General features: G+C 55.1%; 1 protein-coding gene across 16 annotated transcripts in view; it reads right to left on the reverse strand.

Annotated features, from left to right (window-relative positions):
- Positions 1-19,861, reverse strand: part of MTMR14 (myotubularin related protein 14) — a 101,548-nt gene that overhangs the window by 748 nt on the left and 80,939 nt on the right. For 4 of the 16 annotated variants that reach the window (XM_067043528.1, XM_067043517.1, XM_067043516.1 and 1 more), the window contains 9 exons: positions 16,481-16,547; positions 15,513-15,598; positions 15,165-15,241; positions 14,874-14,910; positions 12,394-12,464; positions 11,622-11,680; positions 11,330-11,546; positions 10,454-10,633; positions 2,708-2,863 (listed from right to left, as the gene is read on the reverse strand). In XM_067043528.1, coding sequence (XP_066899629.1) covers positions 2,708-2,863; positions 10,454-10,633; positions 11,330-11,546; positions 11,622-11,680; positions 12,394-12,464; positions 14,874-14,910; positions 15,165-15,241; positions 15,513-15,598; positions 16,481-16,547 — 950 coding nt within the window. Of the gene's footprint in view, positions 1-2,707; positions 2,864-4,531; positions 5,846-10,453; positions 10,634-11,329; positions 11,547-11,621; positions 11,681-12,393; positions 12,465-14,873; positions 14,911-15,164; positions 15,242-15,512; positions 15,599-16,480; positions 16,548-19,861 lie in introns of those variants that run through there. The other 12 variants (XM_059077736.2, XM_059077737.2, XM_067043527.1 and 9 more) reach the window with 7 other exon arrangements.

Here is a 19,861-nt window from a genome sequence, read left to right on the forward strand (position 1 = left end):
GGCCCCAAATATTTGGCCCTGTTCCTCTCAAACTCTCTCTCAGCTCTCAGGCTGCTGTTCCTACCTGGAGAGACCAGAGTCCTCACCTTCAATCACTGCAGTCCCCAGGTAAACAGCTAGGAAGGTGCTGGCTTTTCCAGCAGGATTTCTTTTCTCGTTCTATCTGCTTTTCCTTCCCTGGCCTCTACAGGCACTTATCACAAGTCAAGAAGGGGAACAACAAGTGTGAATTCCACATAAGGCTGTTTGATGACTTGAAGACTCTTTAATAGAAAAGGCCTGAGATACCAGCCACGTCCAACCTCTGTACTCAAAGTTACACGAAGTCTAGGGGTAGGAGGGACACAGAATTAGAGGAAAGGTCACAGACCCACATGAGATGAGCCCTCACGTTCCCATCCACCTAAGCACCAAGACCAGCCCTGACCACTAACTCACTCCAAAATTTCCCCTAAGAGACCAATCACTGGGTAACTCATCCTGCAAATTTGTTAGAAGCAGCAGCAATATCCCCAGTTCCCAAGCCCAAATGGCTTGCGCCTGGGGTAGCACATGGAGATATGAGGATAAGTGAGTGTCCAGGGGTAAGTATGGGGAGAACAGACCCGGAAAAACAGATTGGTGGGAGTGGGGTGTGTGTGTGAGAGAGAGTGAGAGAGAGAGAGAAGCAGCAGCAGCGGTGGAAGCAGGTTGTAGGGCAAAGGAAAGTCAAACAGCTCTAGCAGCAGCACTAAGAAAATGGGGCTGACGCTGGACTCCTGCAGTACCACGAACAACTCTGAAGTCTCTCTTGGCATGTGGACGACATACGTGGCCCCAGATTGTCTTTACTTCCTAATTAGGTTTTACATAGGCTGGAGACCACGTGTGCTTCTTCAGCTTTTCCTGAGAGCATATAACCAGGAGAAATACAGATAGTAGTTCATAATCACAGGGAATATCTAAAGGTCCATATGTATGCATTCTCATTGCCCCCTATTTTTAGGAGGCGGAAAGGGGAGAGATCACAACCTATTTAGAAACAAGATAACTGGAGCCCAGAGAGGGTATGTGATCCACTGGAGGACATATGGCCGGCAGAGACTGGAGCTGCCATGGCGCCACTGCCTCTCAAGAGATGAGCTAGCAGGCGCAGAGAGATCAAGGCTGACATCCCAAGACAGAGCTGGTAAACATACTGGTCCGGTTTTGGTTTTTTTAAGATCCGGCATGCAGGATCTTAGTTCCCCAACCAGGGATTGAACCCATACCCCCCTGCAGTGGAAGTGCAGAGTCTTAACCACTGGACCGCCAGGGAAGTCCCCAGAGCTAGTAAACATAACAGCTAGGATTGGGATTAAATTTCTCTGACACCAAAGCCAAAGCAGTGAACCCACATACTATGTGACCTCAGCAGGAATCAACCCTGACCCCAGGCCCATCCTGCAATCTTGGAGGCCATGGGATCACGGAGAAGCTAGCCCTCCTCTGGGAACCACCCCTAACTTGAGGGTTGGCTGGGAGCACAGAGAGCTACCCAAGGCATAAATTGTAGGATCTGGAGCTAGAGCTGCCCGTTTCAGTGGCTAATACCAGGTAAGTGAGGGGTGCTATTAAGCAGGGGCAGAGATGTCTGCTTCCTCCAGAGGAGGCTCTTGGGCTCTCTGGTTGAAGTAGGAAGAACCTACAGAAAGGGGCAGACAACTATTTCTTTAATCCTCAAAAATCTAAGAGATCTTGTTTCTGGCTTAAGGGCCTGGCTATAGAGAAGGCTGTACCAGACCCTGGTGGCCTCTGAAGTCCTTGGGCTACTCCGTAGCTGTGGGGCCAGGGCCTGTGAGCACCATCTAGGAATCCCAAGGTCTGGCCCCTGCTTGCCCCCAGCAGGAATCCTTCTCAACTCCCAAGGGCAACTTGCCTCCAACCGGTCAGCACTGGAGGGTAATGAACTGGATTCTGGTGGTGGTGATGAACACCCAGCACCCGGTAGGGAAGTGAAGGCCCTCAGGCAGCCACAGACCAGAAGCGGATCCTGCTCCCCAGGCCACCGGAGGCTCTCCCCGCCTGACATCCCTGAAACAGCCGCACAGGCAGGGGGCAGGCGGCAGCCGGAGGCAGCTGCTCTGCTAGAACTGGAGTCCAGCATTGGAGCTTTGGAGGGAGAGGACTTTACAGGCTTGGGCTTTCGATGGGCATCCCTGTCCAATTTTCTTTCCTGACCAGAGACAAAAGCAGATGACAAAAGGGGGGAGGGGACAGCAAGGAACCCTCGGTTCTGCTTGGGAGCACAGCCCTCGGGCTAACCCAGCTCCGTTCTGGCTCTGGGCTCCACCATACACCTACTTTCACTACTCCACTGTTCTGCTTTCAAAGGGTTCTCATGTCAGGCAAAGCCTTGGACAGAAATAGAATCTTTTATAGCTAGGGTCCAGCCAGCTTTCCCTGAGGGTGTGTGCCCCAAGAGACCCATGGATGGGTTTCAGAGGCCGGGGAGTGAACACACTCCAACGCACTTCCAGAGCGGTCCATCAGGCCTCCTTCATACCTTCGGCTCCAGGAGCAGTGAGGTACACTTAGCTGAGACACTCGGGAGGGGCAGGGAGCCCAGGCCAGCTCCCTGGGGCCTGCTGCTGCCTCATTCCTAGCCAGCACTCAGTGGCTCACCAGCTTTTGATACGGGCGGGGTGGGGGAGGCGGGGCATCCTGTCTTCTCAAGCAAGACACTTACAGACAATTGTTAGGGAGCTCATCCGGGAAGCTGAAAGGGAGAGAGGAGTCTGTGTGCAGGACAGCCCGTTCCTGAATACTGCCACAGCCTGTTACCATCTGCCAGCTGCCAAAGTCTGTGGAGAGAGAGGATCCGGGCAGGGGATGGTCCACTGATCTGGGGCAGAGAGGAGAGAGAGGGGAGATGATGTAGTCAGTCATATGCCTGACAGGGGAGGCCCTGGAGGAGTGGGGTGGGGAGGCTATGGTGGCCCTGGAAACGGGCCACAAGGGTCTGTTGGTAGAGCATCTGTAAAGTCAACCATTTTCTCCAAAAGTACAAAAACAGCTGGACAGGTTATGACCAAGAAAGAAGAGTAAAAACCACAAGGCAGGGACTTCCCTGGTGGCGCAGTGGTTAAGAATCTGCTTGCTAATGCAGTGGACACGGGTTCGAGCCCTGGTCTGGAAGGATCCCACATGCCACGGAGCAGCTGGGCCCATGCGCCGCAGCTGCTGAGCCTGAGCTCTAGAGCCCAGGAGCCACAGCTGCTGGGCCTGCGTGCCACGACTGCTGGGGCCCACGTGCCTGGGGCTTGTGCTCCGCAGTGAGAGAGGCCACTGAAATAAGAAGCCCGAGCACTGCAATGGAGAGTAGCCCCCGCTCGCCGCAACTAGAGAAAGCCCGCGGGCAGCAACAAAGACCCAACGCAGCCAAAAATAAATAAATTAAATAAAATAAATTTATTAAAAAAAAAAAAAAAAAAGACCATAAGGCAGGCTCAGCTGTGAGGACAATGCATCATGCAAAGACTTACAGGAGCAAAAGAACAAGAGCAAATCGTGGTGACAAAGGTGAGCCAGCAACCAAAGCCTGGGATCAGGGCATGCCTGCTCTGGCTGACAAAGCAAGTAAAATCTCAACGGCACCAAAAGGAGGGGAGCCAGGCTGAATGCCCCAGGAACCAGGGAGGCAGGATCACCCCACACTCCCTGGCATGCAGACTGGCAGGGTGGCCATGCAGAACCCAGGGCCACTGAGGTCCTATGGTAGAGATGGGAGAGCAAGCCTCTTGGGGACGGTGCGGGGCGGTGACAGAGACGGAAGAGGAAGGTGATGGGAGCCCTGAGCCCCGCCCTCTTCCTCTGCAGCGCCTTCCCGGAGCCCAAGTTCGTGTTCACAAGCAGCGACCCAGCAAACTCACTGGCTACGCCCAGAGGGAAGGAATGAATCAGGCAGCCAACTTGACAACTTCATCAGGCCTTTTTCAAACAGAGGTTTGGGGGGTGCGGGGAGAGGAAAGCTGTACTGGGAATCTACCACTGCCACCACCTCCCCACTCACAGCCCAGCCTTCTCTGCTGTCTCTGGACAGTAGCCCAGCTGGTGGGGGAGGAAGGGAGGAGACAGGGAAACATCAAACAAGGTCCTTCCATCAGCTACCCCAGGTGCCAATCCCCAGAGGTGCATCATCTTTGATGCCTGACCCTTTTGTTCTTTAATTCAAGAATAGCAGAAGGTGCTCCTGTAGGGACCCAGAAACAGCAGAAGCATGAACAGTGGTACAGGGGGTGGGAAACTGAAAAATTAATTGACCTCGGCCCACCCAGTTAGCTGGAGTTAAGGGCTCCTAGACTGAGGTGACAGTCCCCGTGGGTCCCCAGGCCAGCCTTATCCTCAAGTAGCTGCCAAGCTAAGTGCAGCTCTGGCCAGCACTGCATCTCTGCTGATCGTAAATCATCTCCTTCATAGAGGCAGGGAAATGGCAGCCCAGACAGGTAAGGACACTTGCCCAAGGTTCCATGGCTAGAGAGTGCAAGAAGGGATTTTTTTTTTTTTTTTTTTTGCGGTACGCGGGCCTCACTGTTGTGGCCTCTCCCGTTGCGGAGCACAGGCTCCGGACGCGCAGGCTCAGCGGCCATGGCTCACGGGCCCAGCCGCTCCGCGGCATGTGGGATCCTCCCGGACCGGGGCGCGAACCCGCGTCCCCTGCATCGGCAGGCGGACTCTCAACCGCTGCGCCACCAGGGAAGCCCGCAAGAAGAGATTTTTAAAGCCAAGATTGATTAGAGATTTGTTGTACAACAGAACCACCTTGAGACCAGGGAAAACAGCTAGCTTTCTCGGTTAAAGCCGCCATGAATCGGACCCCCCTGCAACATAGGAACTTGCCATATCCACTGCTCCTGCTCTACTCTGGAAGGCGTGTGACCGCAGCGCTGGGGGTGAGGACAGGTCGTGGTCTGCTACCTGGTGGAAGCCCTAGTGACTGACAAAGCAGAGCTTCCTTCTTCCTACGTGGAGAAACTTGGGAGGGTTCAGGCCAGACCCTGTATCTCTGGTGATCCTTAACTGTCTGTAAATCAGAGACAGCTGCCTACATGCAAGAGCAAGCTACATGCCACCGTATGGCGCCTGCCCTGTGCCTCCTCTGGGTCATGCCAGAGTCTTCAGTCAATGCAACCCCTGTGGAGGGCAGCCTGGCTCCACAAATCTCATCTCTTGCTCAAACTTTAAGGTAAGGTAGAGTTTCTTTTCCAGTTTTCGGGAAAATAATTGCTAAACAGCAGAGTGTTGAGGGAATGAGTGAGAGTAATGTGAAGTAGAGGAGGCTGGGTAGGATGAGGAGCTTATGGGGCGGGGAACATGGGGCTTTCTTATGCTCCTAACCCCACTCCCCAGGGCTGTCAGAAACTCACACTTCCAATGGGAAAATGATAGATGGAATATGGCTAAAGAGAGGTTCCCAGCAAGGGCTCTTGGTCTCCTAGGCTAGTCCCTTCCCTGTACTTCCCGTGTCCAGCAGGTAGCACCCCCAGGCAAGAACCATGCTTGAAGCAGCCAGGGGACAGCTGTAGTATGGAGTAGGCGGCACAGACAGCAACAGGGCACATGATCCCAGGGGTCACAAAGGAATCTCAGCAAGCAGCCAACCATCTTTTGCATCTTTTTCAAGACAGAGCACACAGGCTCCAAATGAATCTTCGTATTTGAGGCTTTTGTCAAGGGAAGGGCTGCAAAGCAACCATTGCGTTCTTGGGTTTGAGAGCAAGGGGCTGTGCTAAGCAAAAATGTCCTCATAAGTGCACATCTGGAGTAGCTGGCTAGAGGGGGCACCTAAAGATGACAGGGAACAGTCACGAGAAGGAAGCACCTGCACCTGCCGAGTGAAAGAAGGAAGGAAAACTTTCAAGTTAGCCTCAGTACACAGGTAACGCAACCAGCCTTAATAAAACCCCGTGCTCTTCTGCCCCATACCCTTACTCGAGTGCAAACACAGCATCTACCTCCACCGATCTACCTACAGGACTGGAGGGCACACGGGGCCAAGCCGCTCTCAAACCGGACAACTGTGGAGCGGACAGTGCTTCCAAGGTCATCCATGCACATCCCCAGGGCCCACATCTCTGCCCAGGAGGATGGCTTCTTGGCAACATTTCACTCCCGTAGACGGGTATGGCCTAAGCCCCCTGTTCACAGCACCCACAGAGCTAAACGGCCCCACCCTGCCCCACACCCGCCAGACCCTTGTTGTGGGCCAGCTCAGGCAAATGTGTTTTAGCTGGTCCTTTTGGAAGGGGGTACAGGAGTACCCACACAAGCAGAGCTGGCCCAAGCCACACAGCTGAGGCGAGGAGGAAGAGGTCTGGCCTGAGGTACCTCATCTGGCCTTTTACCTAGTTGTCCAGTGTCCTGACACAGCCCACAGTCCTTCAGAAATGAGACTGATAAGGACGGGTCTTAACCACAACTACAGTTTACTAAGCATTTCCAGTTCTCATGGAAAGGATGAGTATTACTATGTGCCAGGTATTTTGCTCCATTATCTCACTTAAACCCAAACTTACGGAGACCAGGATCATTACTCCCACTTTAAAGACGGGATAAAAAAAGACTGAGCTCAGAAGACACGTGTTTTTTCCAAGTCCCAGAGCTAGAAGTGGCAAAGCTGGGATTGAAACCCAGGCTGACCCAAACCCATGCCAGCCGCATAGTACGCTGATCTTCCTTCCCGGTAAGAGATGGTGGAGGCCTCAGCGATTGGCTCGGGGATGGACACGTAACCTCCAGCTGGAATAAAGCACAGAGTTTCCGATCTATGGTTGGAAAAGAGGCCTTCACGTGGTCCCCGGATGTGAGAAAGGAAGCACATGGAGTAGCTGGCCAGCACGAGGGAAGCTGGCCAGAAGACAGAGCTAGCATGTAGAAAGAGGCAAGGAGAAAGAACCACAGGGAAACGGAGGTGGAACCTTGATGAAACTGTGCCTGAAGGCTGCATTTTTCCAATGTAAACCAACGGTTTTCCGGTATTGTTTAAACTCTTTTGAGATGGATTTTCTGTTACTTGCATCTAAAAATCACCTGATCTGACAGCTCACAGAGACGGTTTGAAACGTTCACAGCTAGGAAGGCCCTGGGCAGTTTGTTGCCCAATTAAGCCTCTGATGAGAAAAAAGAAACCGAAAGCTATCAAATGACACGTCTGAAGTCATGCAGGGAACGAACTTTTGAGCCAAGACCCAGAATCCTAGCCTTTCAGAGAGCTTGAATGTCACCTAATCTGTACCTACCCCCCGCCACTACCAAGCCTCCAGGTGATGGTCCTACAGCCTCTGCCCAAGCGAACGCCTCCAGGAATGGGGCCTTAGGGAAGGATCCTTCGGTTCAACAAGGGCCTGACCCCATGGAACAAGTGACTTCAAAACGGCTGGGACAAGATTCATCAGATTTGAAAAGTCATCAGTTTCCCTCAGCCTGGACTTCAGGCACTGGGGTGTGTGTGTGTGTGTCTGTGTGTGCAGGTGTGTGTGTTTGTGTGAACCAGGGACCGCTGCTTTCCTGCAGCAGCCCAAGAAGTCTTTTGGGGCTCTAAGTTTTCTCTTATGGGTCTCAAGCTGGCAATGCCTTTAGGCTTCTCACCGCTCATCTCTGGCCTGAAGCTGTGGCCCCACGGGAGAACACATCGAACCCTATGTGTTACAGAAAGCACCCGGTTTCTCTGCCTCATGAAACATAGCCGGGCACAGAGCTCATTGCTCATAACAAGCAGTTAGTAGGTGGTGAAGGGTGGGGAAAGAGCAGCTATCTGGGCAGCAGAGTTGGCGCCTAGGTTGTCACTTAGCTAACCAACCAGGCCACTGATGTCCCTCAGCCAAGTTCACGTGCTCTTCGGGCAGCGTGGCTTCCAGCTGGGCTCAGCGGTAGCACCAACCCGCCTCAGGCACGGACGGTGCTGTGCTAGCCACCCCCATCCCTGAAGATGTCTGACTCTGGAGCAGAGACCAAGACTACACACGGAGCGGGGCACTTCACTGACCAGGGCTCGGAGAGGCATGTGAGCACTGGTCCTGCCTCTTCCCAGCCCCCAGCCCTACAGGTGACGAGAGATTTAACCACGGTCCAGAAACGCAACTCAATTAGAAGCTGCTGCAGTAGCAGCTAATGATGCAAAAGGGCCATCAGTCTTGCCAGTGAAGGGTACGGGGTTGGGACTGGATAAGAGTCAGCACCCCACAGAACTTCCTTCTGAATCCGACACCTACTTCTTAGCTTTGAACAAAGCTTCACCAATTCTTTTCACAGGGAAGTCCTACCTTAAAAGAGATATGCTTGTAGAACTGGGGAATGTGGAGCATAGAAAACCCAGAGCACTGACATTGTATGGGGAATTTCGGCCGTCACAGATAGTTTTACTAAAGGGTTTCTTTCACACAGCTCCCTCTGCTGCACTAAAAAGCTGATTGGCTGTTGTTACCTAAGAGAAGCAGGAAAGCTAATGACAGGATCCCGCAGGCACTTTAAGATAAGAGAGACTAAATTAATTTTAATGTTAATGGAAATATGTAATTATAATTAGAATGCTCCAAATCTGAATAAACTAGTCTTTCAAGTCCTCTGGCAAACAAGCAGCCAATCCAGAACCTTGTCACCTGGCCAACCCAGCCTGGCTACAAGCAGGCACTCCCAGAATAAACCATCAGAGCCATCAAACACCTCACAGCAGTCCACCCCATGCCTTTCCAAGGAGCCCCGTTTTGGCCCAGTTATTCCAGCCTCCTTCACCAGGCCCCAGCTCACAGGGCCGTGAGATCAGGAGGACACCCCCAATCCTCCTCAGCCTCCAGGACCATCCGGAACCAGCCATAAGCATCTGAGCCCCCAGTGCAGGCAGATAACCACTGGCGAGACCGAGGCAAATGACCACAAGATCGGAACTAGGGTCTTTTGTCAGGAGGAAGGGAATGATAGAAAGCTAAGGTGTATGATGGGGTGCTGCCTGAGTGGGGGAGCCCCCAACAGTTGGACAGTTAAGACCAGGGAGGACCCAGGGGACAGGAGGAATCTTCTGGTTTCCTTCCCAGTTGTCCAGCAATGTTGCACAGGCAGAAAAGGAGGAAGGGACGGTGGGCAAGAGGTCTGGCCCAGAAGCGGAAGGGTCACGCAGTGCCGCAGCACGCCCACAGCGGCCCCGAGGAAAGCTGCACAGACAAGCGGGGCGGCACAGAGGATGCGGACGCGCACGGCACGTGGGCTTGTGTGCTCGGCACCATCTCCGGCTCAGCTGCCTCCACCAAACCCGTGGGGACAGAGGGGTTGTGGCCTTTATTAAACAGACTCAGCTACAGCACTGACGGACATGGCAGCGCTCCGAGTTGAAGGGCTCACCTTCAGAGGTGAGCACACGGGACCCCTCTGGACAGTGCAGCTCTGCTCACCTAGAGCTGATGCGCTCAGCCTATGTGCGGAGGGGGCTCTTCCCCACCTTCCTCCATAGCTTGCTTTTGGCCAGAAAGGAAAGACCAGAGGACGGTGATGGGAGGAGAGTTCCCAAAGTTTCAGGGTTTTCCTTGTAATAAGCTTGTGACCTTTGGGTTCAGTTTCCTCCTCGGTATCATGCCTGCCTCAAGGAAAGACCTGAAATTCTGGAGCAGTATCCAACAGAGCTGGCCTTGAGTCTGCAGTGGACTTCAACGCTCACAAGCTTTCTGCTAAATGTCTTTTCTCCCTGGACTTTATTAAGGGCCTCTTAAGTCACACACTTCTTTGTTCTCCTCAGAAGGGCCAGACATTCTCAAGGCCTTGGAAAACAAAGTAATTCACAGGACTCCTTCCATGGCTGTATGACATGGAAGGAGTGTTATGGGGTGCCTCCCCCAAATGCCAGGCCATCCCTCAATCCTAAGCCCCTGGCCAGTGCTCAGCTTTAACCTCACCAAGGAAACATCAGTTCTGCAGCACACTCCAGCCACACCTGTCCATCCTGGCCGAGCTGCTCCCTTTCCAGATGTGCAGGCCTGCGAGGGTTGCCCCAGCCACGCACACCTAGCCTGGCTCCCTACCGTCTGTCCTCTTCAGTGCCCCACCCATTCAGACGAGGAACGGGGGAGCCAGAAGCACCTCGGAGGATCTAGCGCCATCTCTTTAATCGGGATGTGAGGTCCCCAGGGGGACTGAGACCCGGCAAAGGCGAGAGGGAGGGGCAGCCCCAACTCCCTGCCCGTGACGTCACTACTACTACACCTTCTGGATACCCGTCCGCCAGGGAGCTGGGAAGGGGGCGTCTCAAACCCCTCTGCGAACCAGCTCCTGCTCCGTATCCAAACGTTAACCCATCCTCCAAACGATGCGTGAGCCTGCAAGCTTGTCGATCCCCTCTGGCCTCCTGGGTACACCGCCCGCCAGGCCGCATGCTCTGGGACCCCACTCTCCAGCCTTATCAACAGGGAAGGGCTAGCCACCCCACCATTAGGGCTGTGGAGGTCCTCACCTGGGCTTGGGGACCTCCAGGGGACTGCTACCCAGCCTGAAAAAGTTGTCAGAATGGTTCGAGGACGAGGAGCTGGAGGACTTGGCTTCCACCAGCGCCTGGTGGGAAGGCAGGCGGTCCTCTGAGGGCTGCGGCCGGTTCCAGAACACACTCTGTGGAGAGGATGAGTGGCTCTTCCTCCTGCAGTGGAAAGATAGGGCTGCTGGCTAAGGGGCCGCCTCAGGCAAACCCTCTGCCCACTGGTACTAAATCTCAGGGCCCGCTTTTTACTTGCACTGGAAAATGCCACATGGGACTGGGCATACTTCAGCACTCCCTTGGGCTCGGCCACGGGCAGCGAGAGCTGCGTCTTCACAGAGGGACTGTGACGTCTGAACAAAACTGGCCTGCTGGCCTCAGTGCACATGCTGGAAAACAGGTTCTTAACTAACACTTTAGTAACTGACCTTCCCTGCTAATGTTATACAAAATATTGAGCCCTCTGTCCAGGGGGAAGGTCATCTGATTCTCAAAGGAGCCGACCCTCAACAAGCTCCCAATTCCCAATCATTATTTTGTACTCACCCCCCCCCTTTTTTTTCCCTAATCTGGCCCCCCACCTCCCAGGCAAATGATACAAGGGAGCACTCCCAGGAAGTCCCTTTAACACCGGCGCCCCCCTCACCCGACCCTGTCTTCCCAGCCCTGCAGCTTCCTCCTTCATCCTGCAGTGCCCCCCACCAACCAGACGGCTGGCCTCTGAGGCCCAGTAGAGACAGCAGGGCATGGAGCTCAGCTCTCAGGCCTAGTGTCAGGGGCCCCTTTGTTCTGGGGCTCCCTGGAGCTGGAGCCCTGGCTCACAGCTGTTAGCAAGCTGAGTTCCAGCCTGGCCCTCACCAAGCTGCCTGAGTGTGGGCTCCTGCAGGGACCAGCTCCACGGTCTCGTAGGTGAAGCTCCCGGCGGCCCCTGGGGAGATCTCCATGACCAGAGAGAAGTCACTGCCAAGGCTGCTGGTGCTGCCACGATCCTTCCGTCCTGAAAGGAGCCACGGCCATCGGTCAGCACAGTATCTTCTCCTGCTAGGGGTCTTCCACCTCTTCCACACACAAGTTTCTAGAACAAACAGTCCCCATGTGGTCTATAGTCAGAAAGGTATACAGAGGAAGTCTGCTGGGGCCCATGACTCACTCAGCATGCAGATGTCTTCCACAGTGAAGCCTGCATCCCGGGCTGGCAAACTCTTCCTCCTATAAACAGAAGCCAGGACAGTGAATTCCAGATTGGGCTGAGATCTCCCGTGTCCCCCGAATGCTGTCCACCTGGGAAAGAAGCTCCAACTCACTGGGAACTCATGGACACAGGTCCTACCTAAACCGTTGCAGAAAAGCCAGGCCCACTTCTGGGAGGCCAGAAAAGCCTGCCGCCTCCCTGTCAGTGGCCCTCAGAGTTCAAGTCTGGTCCAGCACACTAGGAGCTTGGATTTGGAAAGCTTGGACTTGGAAAGCAAGCAAAGACACCAACTCTCAAAGGGTTCCTAAAGCAATTACCAGGCAGGACCCCTGTGTTTGCCACGCTGGAAGCAGACTCTGCTCTGTGGCAGTGGGCTGTGCAGACACCCCTCTGCAGCAGCACAGGGAAGGAGGCCATCAGCTCAGGCAGGAGAATCTTCTGCCATGGCGGTGGCATGGGGAGCTGGGAGTCCCCCTATCCTTGGGCTGCCTTTTCCCTGCAGCAACGAGCTCTGCTCTCCTAGTCACAAGATGAGCCTCTTCAGCCACTTGCCCTCCCCAGGTACCCCTACCTGCGCTCAGAGGGAAGGCAGGGACAGGAAGCCAGCCTGCCAAGCATGCAGGGAAGCAGGGCAGGGATAAGACAGCGAGCAAGACTCCCCCCCACCCCCAGCCCTAACGCAGCCCTTCCCGGAGCACCTTGCTCCCAGTGAGAGCAGGTCTCTCCTTACCTCTGTATCTTCAGAGCAGAGAACTCCTCAGAGATGATATGCTTCAAAAAATTGAAGCAGAAGAAGAAAATCTGAGAGACCAAAAAGCAGCACACGTGAGGAGATAGCAGTCTCCAGGGAGAAGAATCTAGGTAGCAGAACTCCCAGGAGAGGGCAACCAGTGACCCTGGTCAACGCCTGATGGACAGCAGCCCTGCTTTAGGGACCCTGCTGGATATCCCGGTGTAGAAACAGTACGGGCGGTAGAGAAGGCTTAGCAGGTCGGGCAGGTGTGCCTGGGCTGGGGCAAGGAAGAAAGGGCATTTCCTTCCTGAGAACGCAAGAGGGTAAGCCAGTGATGTTTCCAACCGTCTTCAAATTGAACACCCATGTTCTCAAGCTACCGAAAAGGATGAAAAGAACAGCTGCTTCTCCCCCTCAGCCTCTCCTAAGAACCCCAGGGAGGGAGGCTAACAGGGACGGACAGCTGGGAGAGAATTTCGGGGCAAGAAGATGAACGGACACAGCAAGAACACAATGCAAGGGCAAGAGATCAGCTTTTGTAGAGGAAATACCCGGCGACCGTGGTTCAGGAGAACCAGGGGCGAGGGGCAGCCACTGCCTGGCCCGCAGCCTGCACTGTTCAGAAACTTTAAGGGGCAGGACGAAGTCTGAGGCGGGCAAAAGCCGGAGGAGGCTCCTGAGCTCTGACCCGGCATCCGCATCCCCAGCTCTGTGAGCAAATTCTCTCTTCTCCCTTCCAGCCAGTGCCCTGGTCCGAAGGGCCTCTGTGAAGTGCACACAATGCATAGTCTCTGCAGTTGATTCTGCAAGGTGTGGTCCATCAACCCCTCACTTGGAAAAATACCCACAGGGTAACCCAGAGCCCCGTAAGATCTCCTCGAAAAATAAAAAAGGAGGGAGGGCACCTAGGTCAGGCCAGTATGAAAACTTTGTTACATAACTTTTTTTTTTTTTTGGCCGCCCCGCACAGCTTGTGGGATTTTAGTTCCCCGACCAGGGATTGAACCCGGGCCCTCAGCAGTGAAAGCACAGAGTCTTGAGCACAGAGTCCTAAACACTGGACAGCCAGGGAAGTCCCCGTTACATAAAATTAAATAGGTGTCTTCACCACAGATTTTTTAGTCTTTAATATGCTAATGTGCTCTGAGAGCCTCAAAGGCAAAGGAGGGGTACCAGGCCCCAGCTTTCTGCATGTTTTTAAGTATCAGAGTTTTGAGTGTGTGCAGGGAGGAAGGGAGGGCTAAGAGAAAAGCCCACATCCTGCCAACCGTCCCAGCTGAGAAGACCCTCTTGTTTATGTTGAGACGTGGCCAGGGTTTGAATCCAGAATCCACTGGGCTCAGCCGCATCCCCTGCCCAGTCTCTGAACGTGGGATCTGGCCTGCTCTGGGGACGGGGAGACAGCAGGTACTGGAGCGCCAGCTCCAGCACATCTCAAAATGAGAGGCTCCAAAGGGGCTTTATGTGTGGATTTCAGTGCCAAAGTCACCGCCTCTGACAGAGTTCATGGAGGCCTCTGAGGAGCAGGCTTATGAGCTCTGCAGTCCTGGCGGATGCGGTAAGTGCTCCAACGAAGAGATTTAGAAGGGGAGAGGAGCAGCTGAGAGGGAGGAACAAAAGAAGAATGCACAAGATAAGATGCCCAGAAAGAAGCAGCCTCAGGAGGGTGAGAAAGATGCCTCAGGAAAATGGGGGGGGAGCCAACACTGCGTGCAGCTCCCACGCTGGGCATCTGGACTCCTTCTCTTTGTGAGGCAGCAGAATCGACACCGGGAGACTCAAGGTTAATCACATTACCCAAGGTCACCCGGGTAGTAAGTGGCACAACCGGGGTTCACACTCAGGTCTGACTCCAGGTCTGTGTGCAGGGAAAACAGACTGGAAACAAGAGTACCGAAGAGCCAAAGACGGAAAAAGGTAGCTAAAAGGATAAGGCGTGGACAGGGTAGAGAGGAGGAAGGAGGGACAGCGCCCGGACAGGAAGGGGACCCACAGCCCGCTGGCCGGGACCGGTCTGGGGGTGAGGAGTTGGCAGGACCCTGCTTGCACGGAAGGCCCTGAGGCTTAAAAGCTGCCGAGTGGGTGTGACGAGACAAGGGAGGACAGGGAAGAGCTTCTGGCTTTAGCTGTAAGGATGAGGGGCACAGGAGAGGACTTGTAAATTGGTTCCAGAGCTGAGTGCAGAACACAAGGTCACCGGTAAGAAGGCTGGCACAGAAGGGGGGGAAGAGGACTGACACACGAGGGTCACAGGTGAGTGTTCTCTCCGCGAGGGAGGGGGACTGAGGCTCAGAACGGGGCTGCTGTGCCGGTGCTCTTCCTGTCACGCTGCCTGATCCCGGCACACCCCAGGCAAGGAACCGCCCCCAAAGTGTGGCCACCAAACAGACCATCACCCTGTCCCTCTTGGGGGTAAAAGAGCCCGAGCTCGCGGAGCCCTGCCTGACATGTGCTCGCGGACCGTGAGCAGTACCCACCTCCTCTCCTTTGCTGAGTCGATCTACCAACATGTGCCTGAAACAAGAAGGCGAGGAGGTCAAAGCGAGCACCTCCCAGACAAGAGGATGAAGGGGGGCCAGAGCCACAGAGACAGCCCACGGCTTTGGCACCCCAGCCTCAGGTGGGCCCGACCACACCTTCTCTCCCCCCAAGGGGGTGGGACCGCCTTCGCCTTCAACCCTGTCACAGGGGCCACCACACCCCCACACACAAAAAGGCGGTTCCCAAGCACCAGAGCACCCACAGCCCGACGGTTCCCGAAGGCTCACCCGAAGAGGAACCAGTCGTAGGCCACCGTTAGGTAGAGGATCTCAGCGGGCTTTAGGGATGCGTGGATGAGCCCGTCCTGGAAGAGATGGGCCCAGATCAGAGAGAAGCCTCCCCATGACGGCCCCCTCCTGGCCTCAGGGGCTGAGTCACAACCACCGCCCCCACAACAACCGGGCTGCCCGACAGCCCCCGGAGCGGGGTTAAACACGACACCCGCTCTGGACACGTGAGGTCCCTCGCTCCAAAGCCTCTCTGCTTTCTGGAAAGAGTCCTAGCGCTCAGAGGGCACATCTTGGAAGGGCCTCTGAATGCTCCCTGACCTCACGGCCCAGCTCATCCATACTCACAGCCCACAAGGAAAGGCGCAGGAGAGAGATGAAGAGGGGCGTCCGGTCCCAGCCTGAGATACAGTGTACCAGCAGTCCGCTGTCATCTGCACAGGAACATGGAACGGGAGGCCCAGGAGAGAAGCAAACATGCGATGATGAGAAGGGGAGGTGCCACCACCCCGGCCTGGGGTGAGAGCCAGGCCACCCCAGAGCCACGGCCTAGCTCCAGAGGCAGGCATGTGATGTTTCTGCCAACCTGGCTACAGTGACCGGTTCAAGGATGAGGCAGTGGGCGGGAGCTCTGGGACAGAGGCCGTCTCCCTCTGGTGGAGGGGTTAAGACGGCAGGAAACAAGTCTGGGACGGCTGCCAGCCGTGAAGCTAACTAAACAGTGGGTATGAGACAAGGAGACGTTCTTTGTGGTATCCGGTACCTGGCTCTGCTCTGGGGCCTTCTTGGTTATATAAACGAATACATTTCCATTTGCTCAAGCAAGTGCAGCCCCACACAGGCCCCGACTGATACGGAGGAAGCAGAGTCAGACCGCCCTAGGGCACCGAGCAAGATGGGCTCATGCAATCAAAACAGTCAAACTGGCTGGAGCGCCCTCCGGAGAACAGGCCCTCCAGGGGCTCTTGTGTGTGCCCAAGAAGAGGCCAGGGCTGACTCTCTCTCACCTTTCTGAACCAAAAGAGGCCACTGCAGCCCCACACAAAAGGCTGATGCTCAGAGCTCAAAGGCCGGCTGACCCAGTGCAGAAACACATCGGCAAAAGGCTGATGCTGAAAGGTCAGAGGCCAGCTGAATGTGGTTCAGATGGTAACAAGTTCATAATTTGGGGCATGGAATAAATCTGCCAATGACAAGGGATTCCCCAAATCCTTCTCTCATAGAGCAAAAGGCCCCAATAAACACACATTCGTGATGTCAAGACCTGGGAACACCCAGAAGATCCTATGGCTTGAGGCAGGCAGAGGCAGACTCACCGTCACTGTTAATTATGGAAAGCAGCAGTTTCAGGTAGTTTTGTGTTTGTTGCACCAGATCCCAACTCTGTTGGAGAAGAAAAGTAGAAGGATTCTATGAATAGGTGTTTAACTCAGAATGGGAATTTAAAGCATTTTTAAAATAAAACGCTGTGAGTTATTCTGGGGAAACAAGTACCCCAGGCTCATGGTCACAGGCCACAGGTCCCAAATCCCAGACTATCTGAAACTTCACTTTTCACACGTCCCCGCACCCTCCCCCACGGGCCCCTCCCCCAGTGTACTCTGACCCAACGTGCGGGTGAGGGAGGGCAAGCCGTGCAGGAGCCTGGGCAACCCACAGCCCCACAGCCACGAGCAGCAGCCGGACACTAGCCTCCTCTGAGCCCTGGGCTCCGGGCACGGCTCTCTAGGGAATTATCAGAAGCCGACACAGAGCCCTGAGCCCGTGCCCATTGTCACCAAATGGAAAGAGCCATTTCTTTATCTGCCATCACATCACAGAAACCAAGGTAACCATCAACCTTCTCGTCAATCATGTTTCATACGTTTTTTTATTGCTACTCACTGCATAGTCTTTTAATGAGTAATAAATGCAGTCTGTGTGGTAAACAAAAATCTTTTAAAACAGGAGGCCCGTGAGGTGGGAGAGCAAAAAAAAGCAAAAGCCATAGAGATCGGAACCTCTGTTCTAGCCCAAACTAAAGGTCCAGACTAGACCCTCTGAGGAACAGTCCATTTTGGAATCCGGAACCCCAAGGAGGGGCCTGACCCAGTTCTGTGGCCCCCTCCCCCTAGCTGGGGACAGTCTCTTAACATGACTGCTTCTCAGTGTCTGGGGCTGTGCAGATAGGGCGGTGAATGCCAGCCAGCGAGGGCGCTCCCCTGGGGAGGGTGAACACGGCACCTGTAATTGGAATGGCTTTCCCAGGAATTTAAACCAGGCTCATTTACCTGACCTTCCCACGGACCCTGGAGAGTCCTGACCCACTTTCACGAGCTCCGGAGAAAGCCGCTGCAGTGCCGTGCTAATAAACTTATCACTACCTATGGTGGCTCGGGGGTCTCTCCACTCATCTGGTTCAACGTGTCAGACACACCACTGCCGAGAGATTTCCTCCGAGCTGTGATTCCAGCGGGTGAGGAAAAGCGGGAGAGGCGGGAGCTACGCAGCAGGTGTGCAGGGAGGTCAGGCTGGCTGGGGGAGGCCTGCAGCGGCCGGCAGGGGGCGGGAGGTGACCAAGGACGAGCCCAGGGCGGCTCCCGCAACGGCAGCTGTCCGAAGGGGACACAAATGACCGAGGAGCGGCGGCAGACACCGCCGGCCACCGTGCCCAGGGCTGGGCAGGAAGCACAGCCTCGGGGGCGCTGGGCCGGCAGAGGCCCAAGGTCACACAGCTAAGCTGAGCTGGGGTCTGGGCCCAGGCCTGTGGTCACACACTGCACTGTAGGAGCGCTTCCTCAGATACCAGAGCGAGAAACAGAAGAGGACCTGGGAAACGCATGAAAGTCTAGGCTCACCTCTGACTCTCTCAAGCTACGTGTGCCGTGACAAAGCCTCCAGGTGCACAGGTGAGTACCACATATAGGCCTTACGTTTCCATGCCTGGCGCACTCTTTCCCTGGCTGGCAAACTCCTACTCATCCTTTAAAGGCCCAGCCCCATTATCTTCTGTACAGAGCCTTCTACTGCGGCCACTGGTCAATACCCCTACTACGCAGGTGACGGTTATGCTGTTGCCTCGGAATTTTCCTAGACTGAGCCCAGTGAGGGCGGAGGCCGTTCTGCACCTCTGCATCTGTAAGGCTTCGTGCTTAGGGACTAGGAGGTACCTGTAGAATGTTCTTTCACTGACTGTTCACAGTCAGGGGCCAGCTCGAGGAGCAGCAGCCCCTGGAAGGGGGCTTCGGGCACAGCATGGAAGAGCAGAGCTCTAATAGAATTCCACCTGGCTACACAGAGGTCAGCAGCACCCACACATGCACTACTGCTCGTACAATGGGAAACAGTGGTGTGAACGTTGACTGTGGGCCTGACCCTGGGACACAGCAGTGAACACAGTGACTCCGGCCCTGAGGCTGGAGAGAAGGGAAGGCAAAGGGAATTGCTGCAGGTGCGCTAACTAAAAGGAGCCCTCTAAGATGCTGCAGGACCACGTAACTGGGGAGGTGAGCCTAGCCTGATCCACGGGGACCCTTACGGAAGGCTACTTGGAGATGGTGACACGCATGTGAGAAAAGGGGAGGGAAAGCACACGAGTGTTTGTGGCAGAGAGAAGAGCATGTGCAAACCTGGAGAGCATCTTCCCTAAGGGGTGGAGAGGAGGTCAGGGTAGCTGGAGGAGAGGAGGGGGACAGGCAGCGAGTCACAGGAACAAGCCCGGACCACGTGGAGTTGGCTGGACCACATAAGGGTCCTTGGACTTATCCTGAGGGGAGAAGGAAAGTCAGTGGCAGCTCTGAAGGAAGGAGTGGCAGTGGCGACCCCGCCCCATCATCTGCGTATCGCGCTCCGCCAGGCCCTATTCACGTGCTTTACGTTCACTATTTCCGGTCGGCTGCCCCTTCGTCGCGGGCCCACGCTCAGCCGTGAGACGATGGTAGCCTGCATATTAGGCCAGTGACCTAAGAGATGGAGGCAAGAAGGACTGGGGAGTTTCCCTGGGGCAGAGGCTTACAGAACTGATGGGACCAGCCATGGATGCTGGGGAGAAGAGCCCCCATTTTTCGAGTCTGAGCGTCTGGGTAAATGGTGGAGGGCCCGGGGGTGCTGGGTTGTGGCCAATTCCATTTTGGGCAGCTTGAGTTTGAGGTGCTTGCATGACGGGACACTTGGAAAAGGAAGTAGGTGTGGATCACCGAGAGAGGCCAGGCCGGGCCCAGAGCCCGGATTAATGGGAAGGTAGATGCAAGCGTCCAACCTCTCTAGGGATGGGGGAGAGGAGGCACATCAGGGAATTCTTCTTGGAGTGGACACTCGAGCCAAATCCTGAAGGCAGTGTGTCAGCCAGACAAGAGGAGGCTGGGAGGGCCAGCCAGGCAGAAGGAACAGACATGGGGAAGGCAGTGGGAAGAACAAGGCTACTTGTCTTGGCTGAAGCAAGTGGCAAGGACACTGCTCATGGCCTGGGGGCTTGTACAGTGGCCTAAACACGGTAGAGAGATGGATCCATCCAGTAAGACTGGGGACCCTTCGGACTTCCTTGGTGGCTCAGTGGTTAAGAATCCACCTGCCAATGCAGGGGACACGGGTTCAATCCCTGGTCCGGGAAGATCCCACATGCCGCAGAGCAAAAAAGCCCGTGTGCCACAACTACTGAGCGTGCGCTCTAGAGCCTGTGTGCCACAACTACCGAGCCTGTGTGTCACAACTACTGAAGC

This window comes from Kogia breviceps, chromosome 10 (assembly GCF_026419965.1).
Source record: "Kogia breviceps isolate mKogBre1 chromosome 10, mKogBre1 haplotype 1, whole genome shotgun sequence".
Lineage (NCBI taxonomy): Eukaryota > Metazoa > Chordata > Mammalia > Artiodactyla > Physeteridae > Kogia > Kogia breviceps.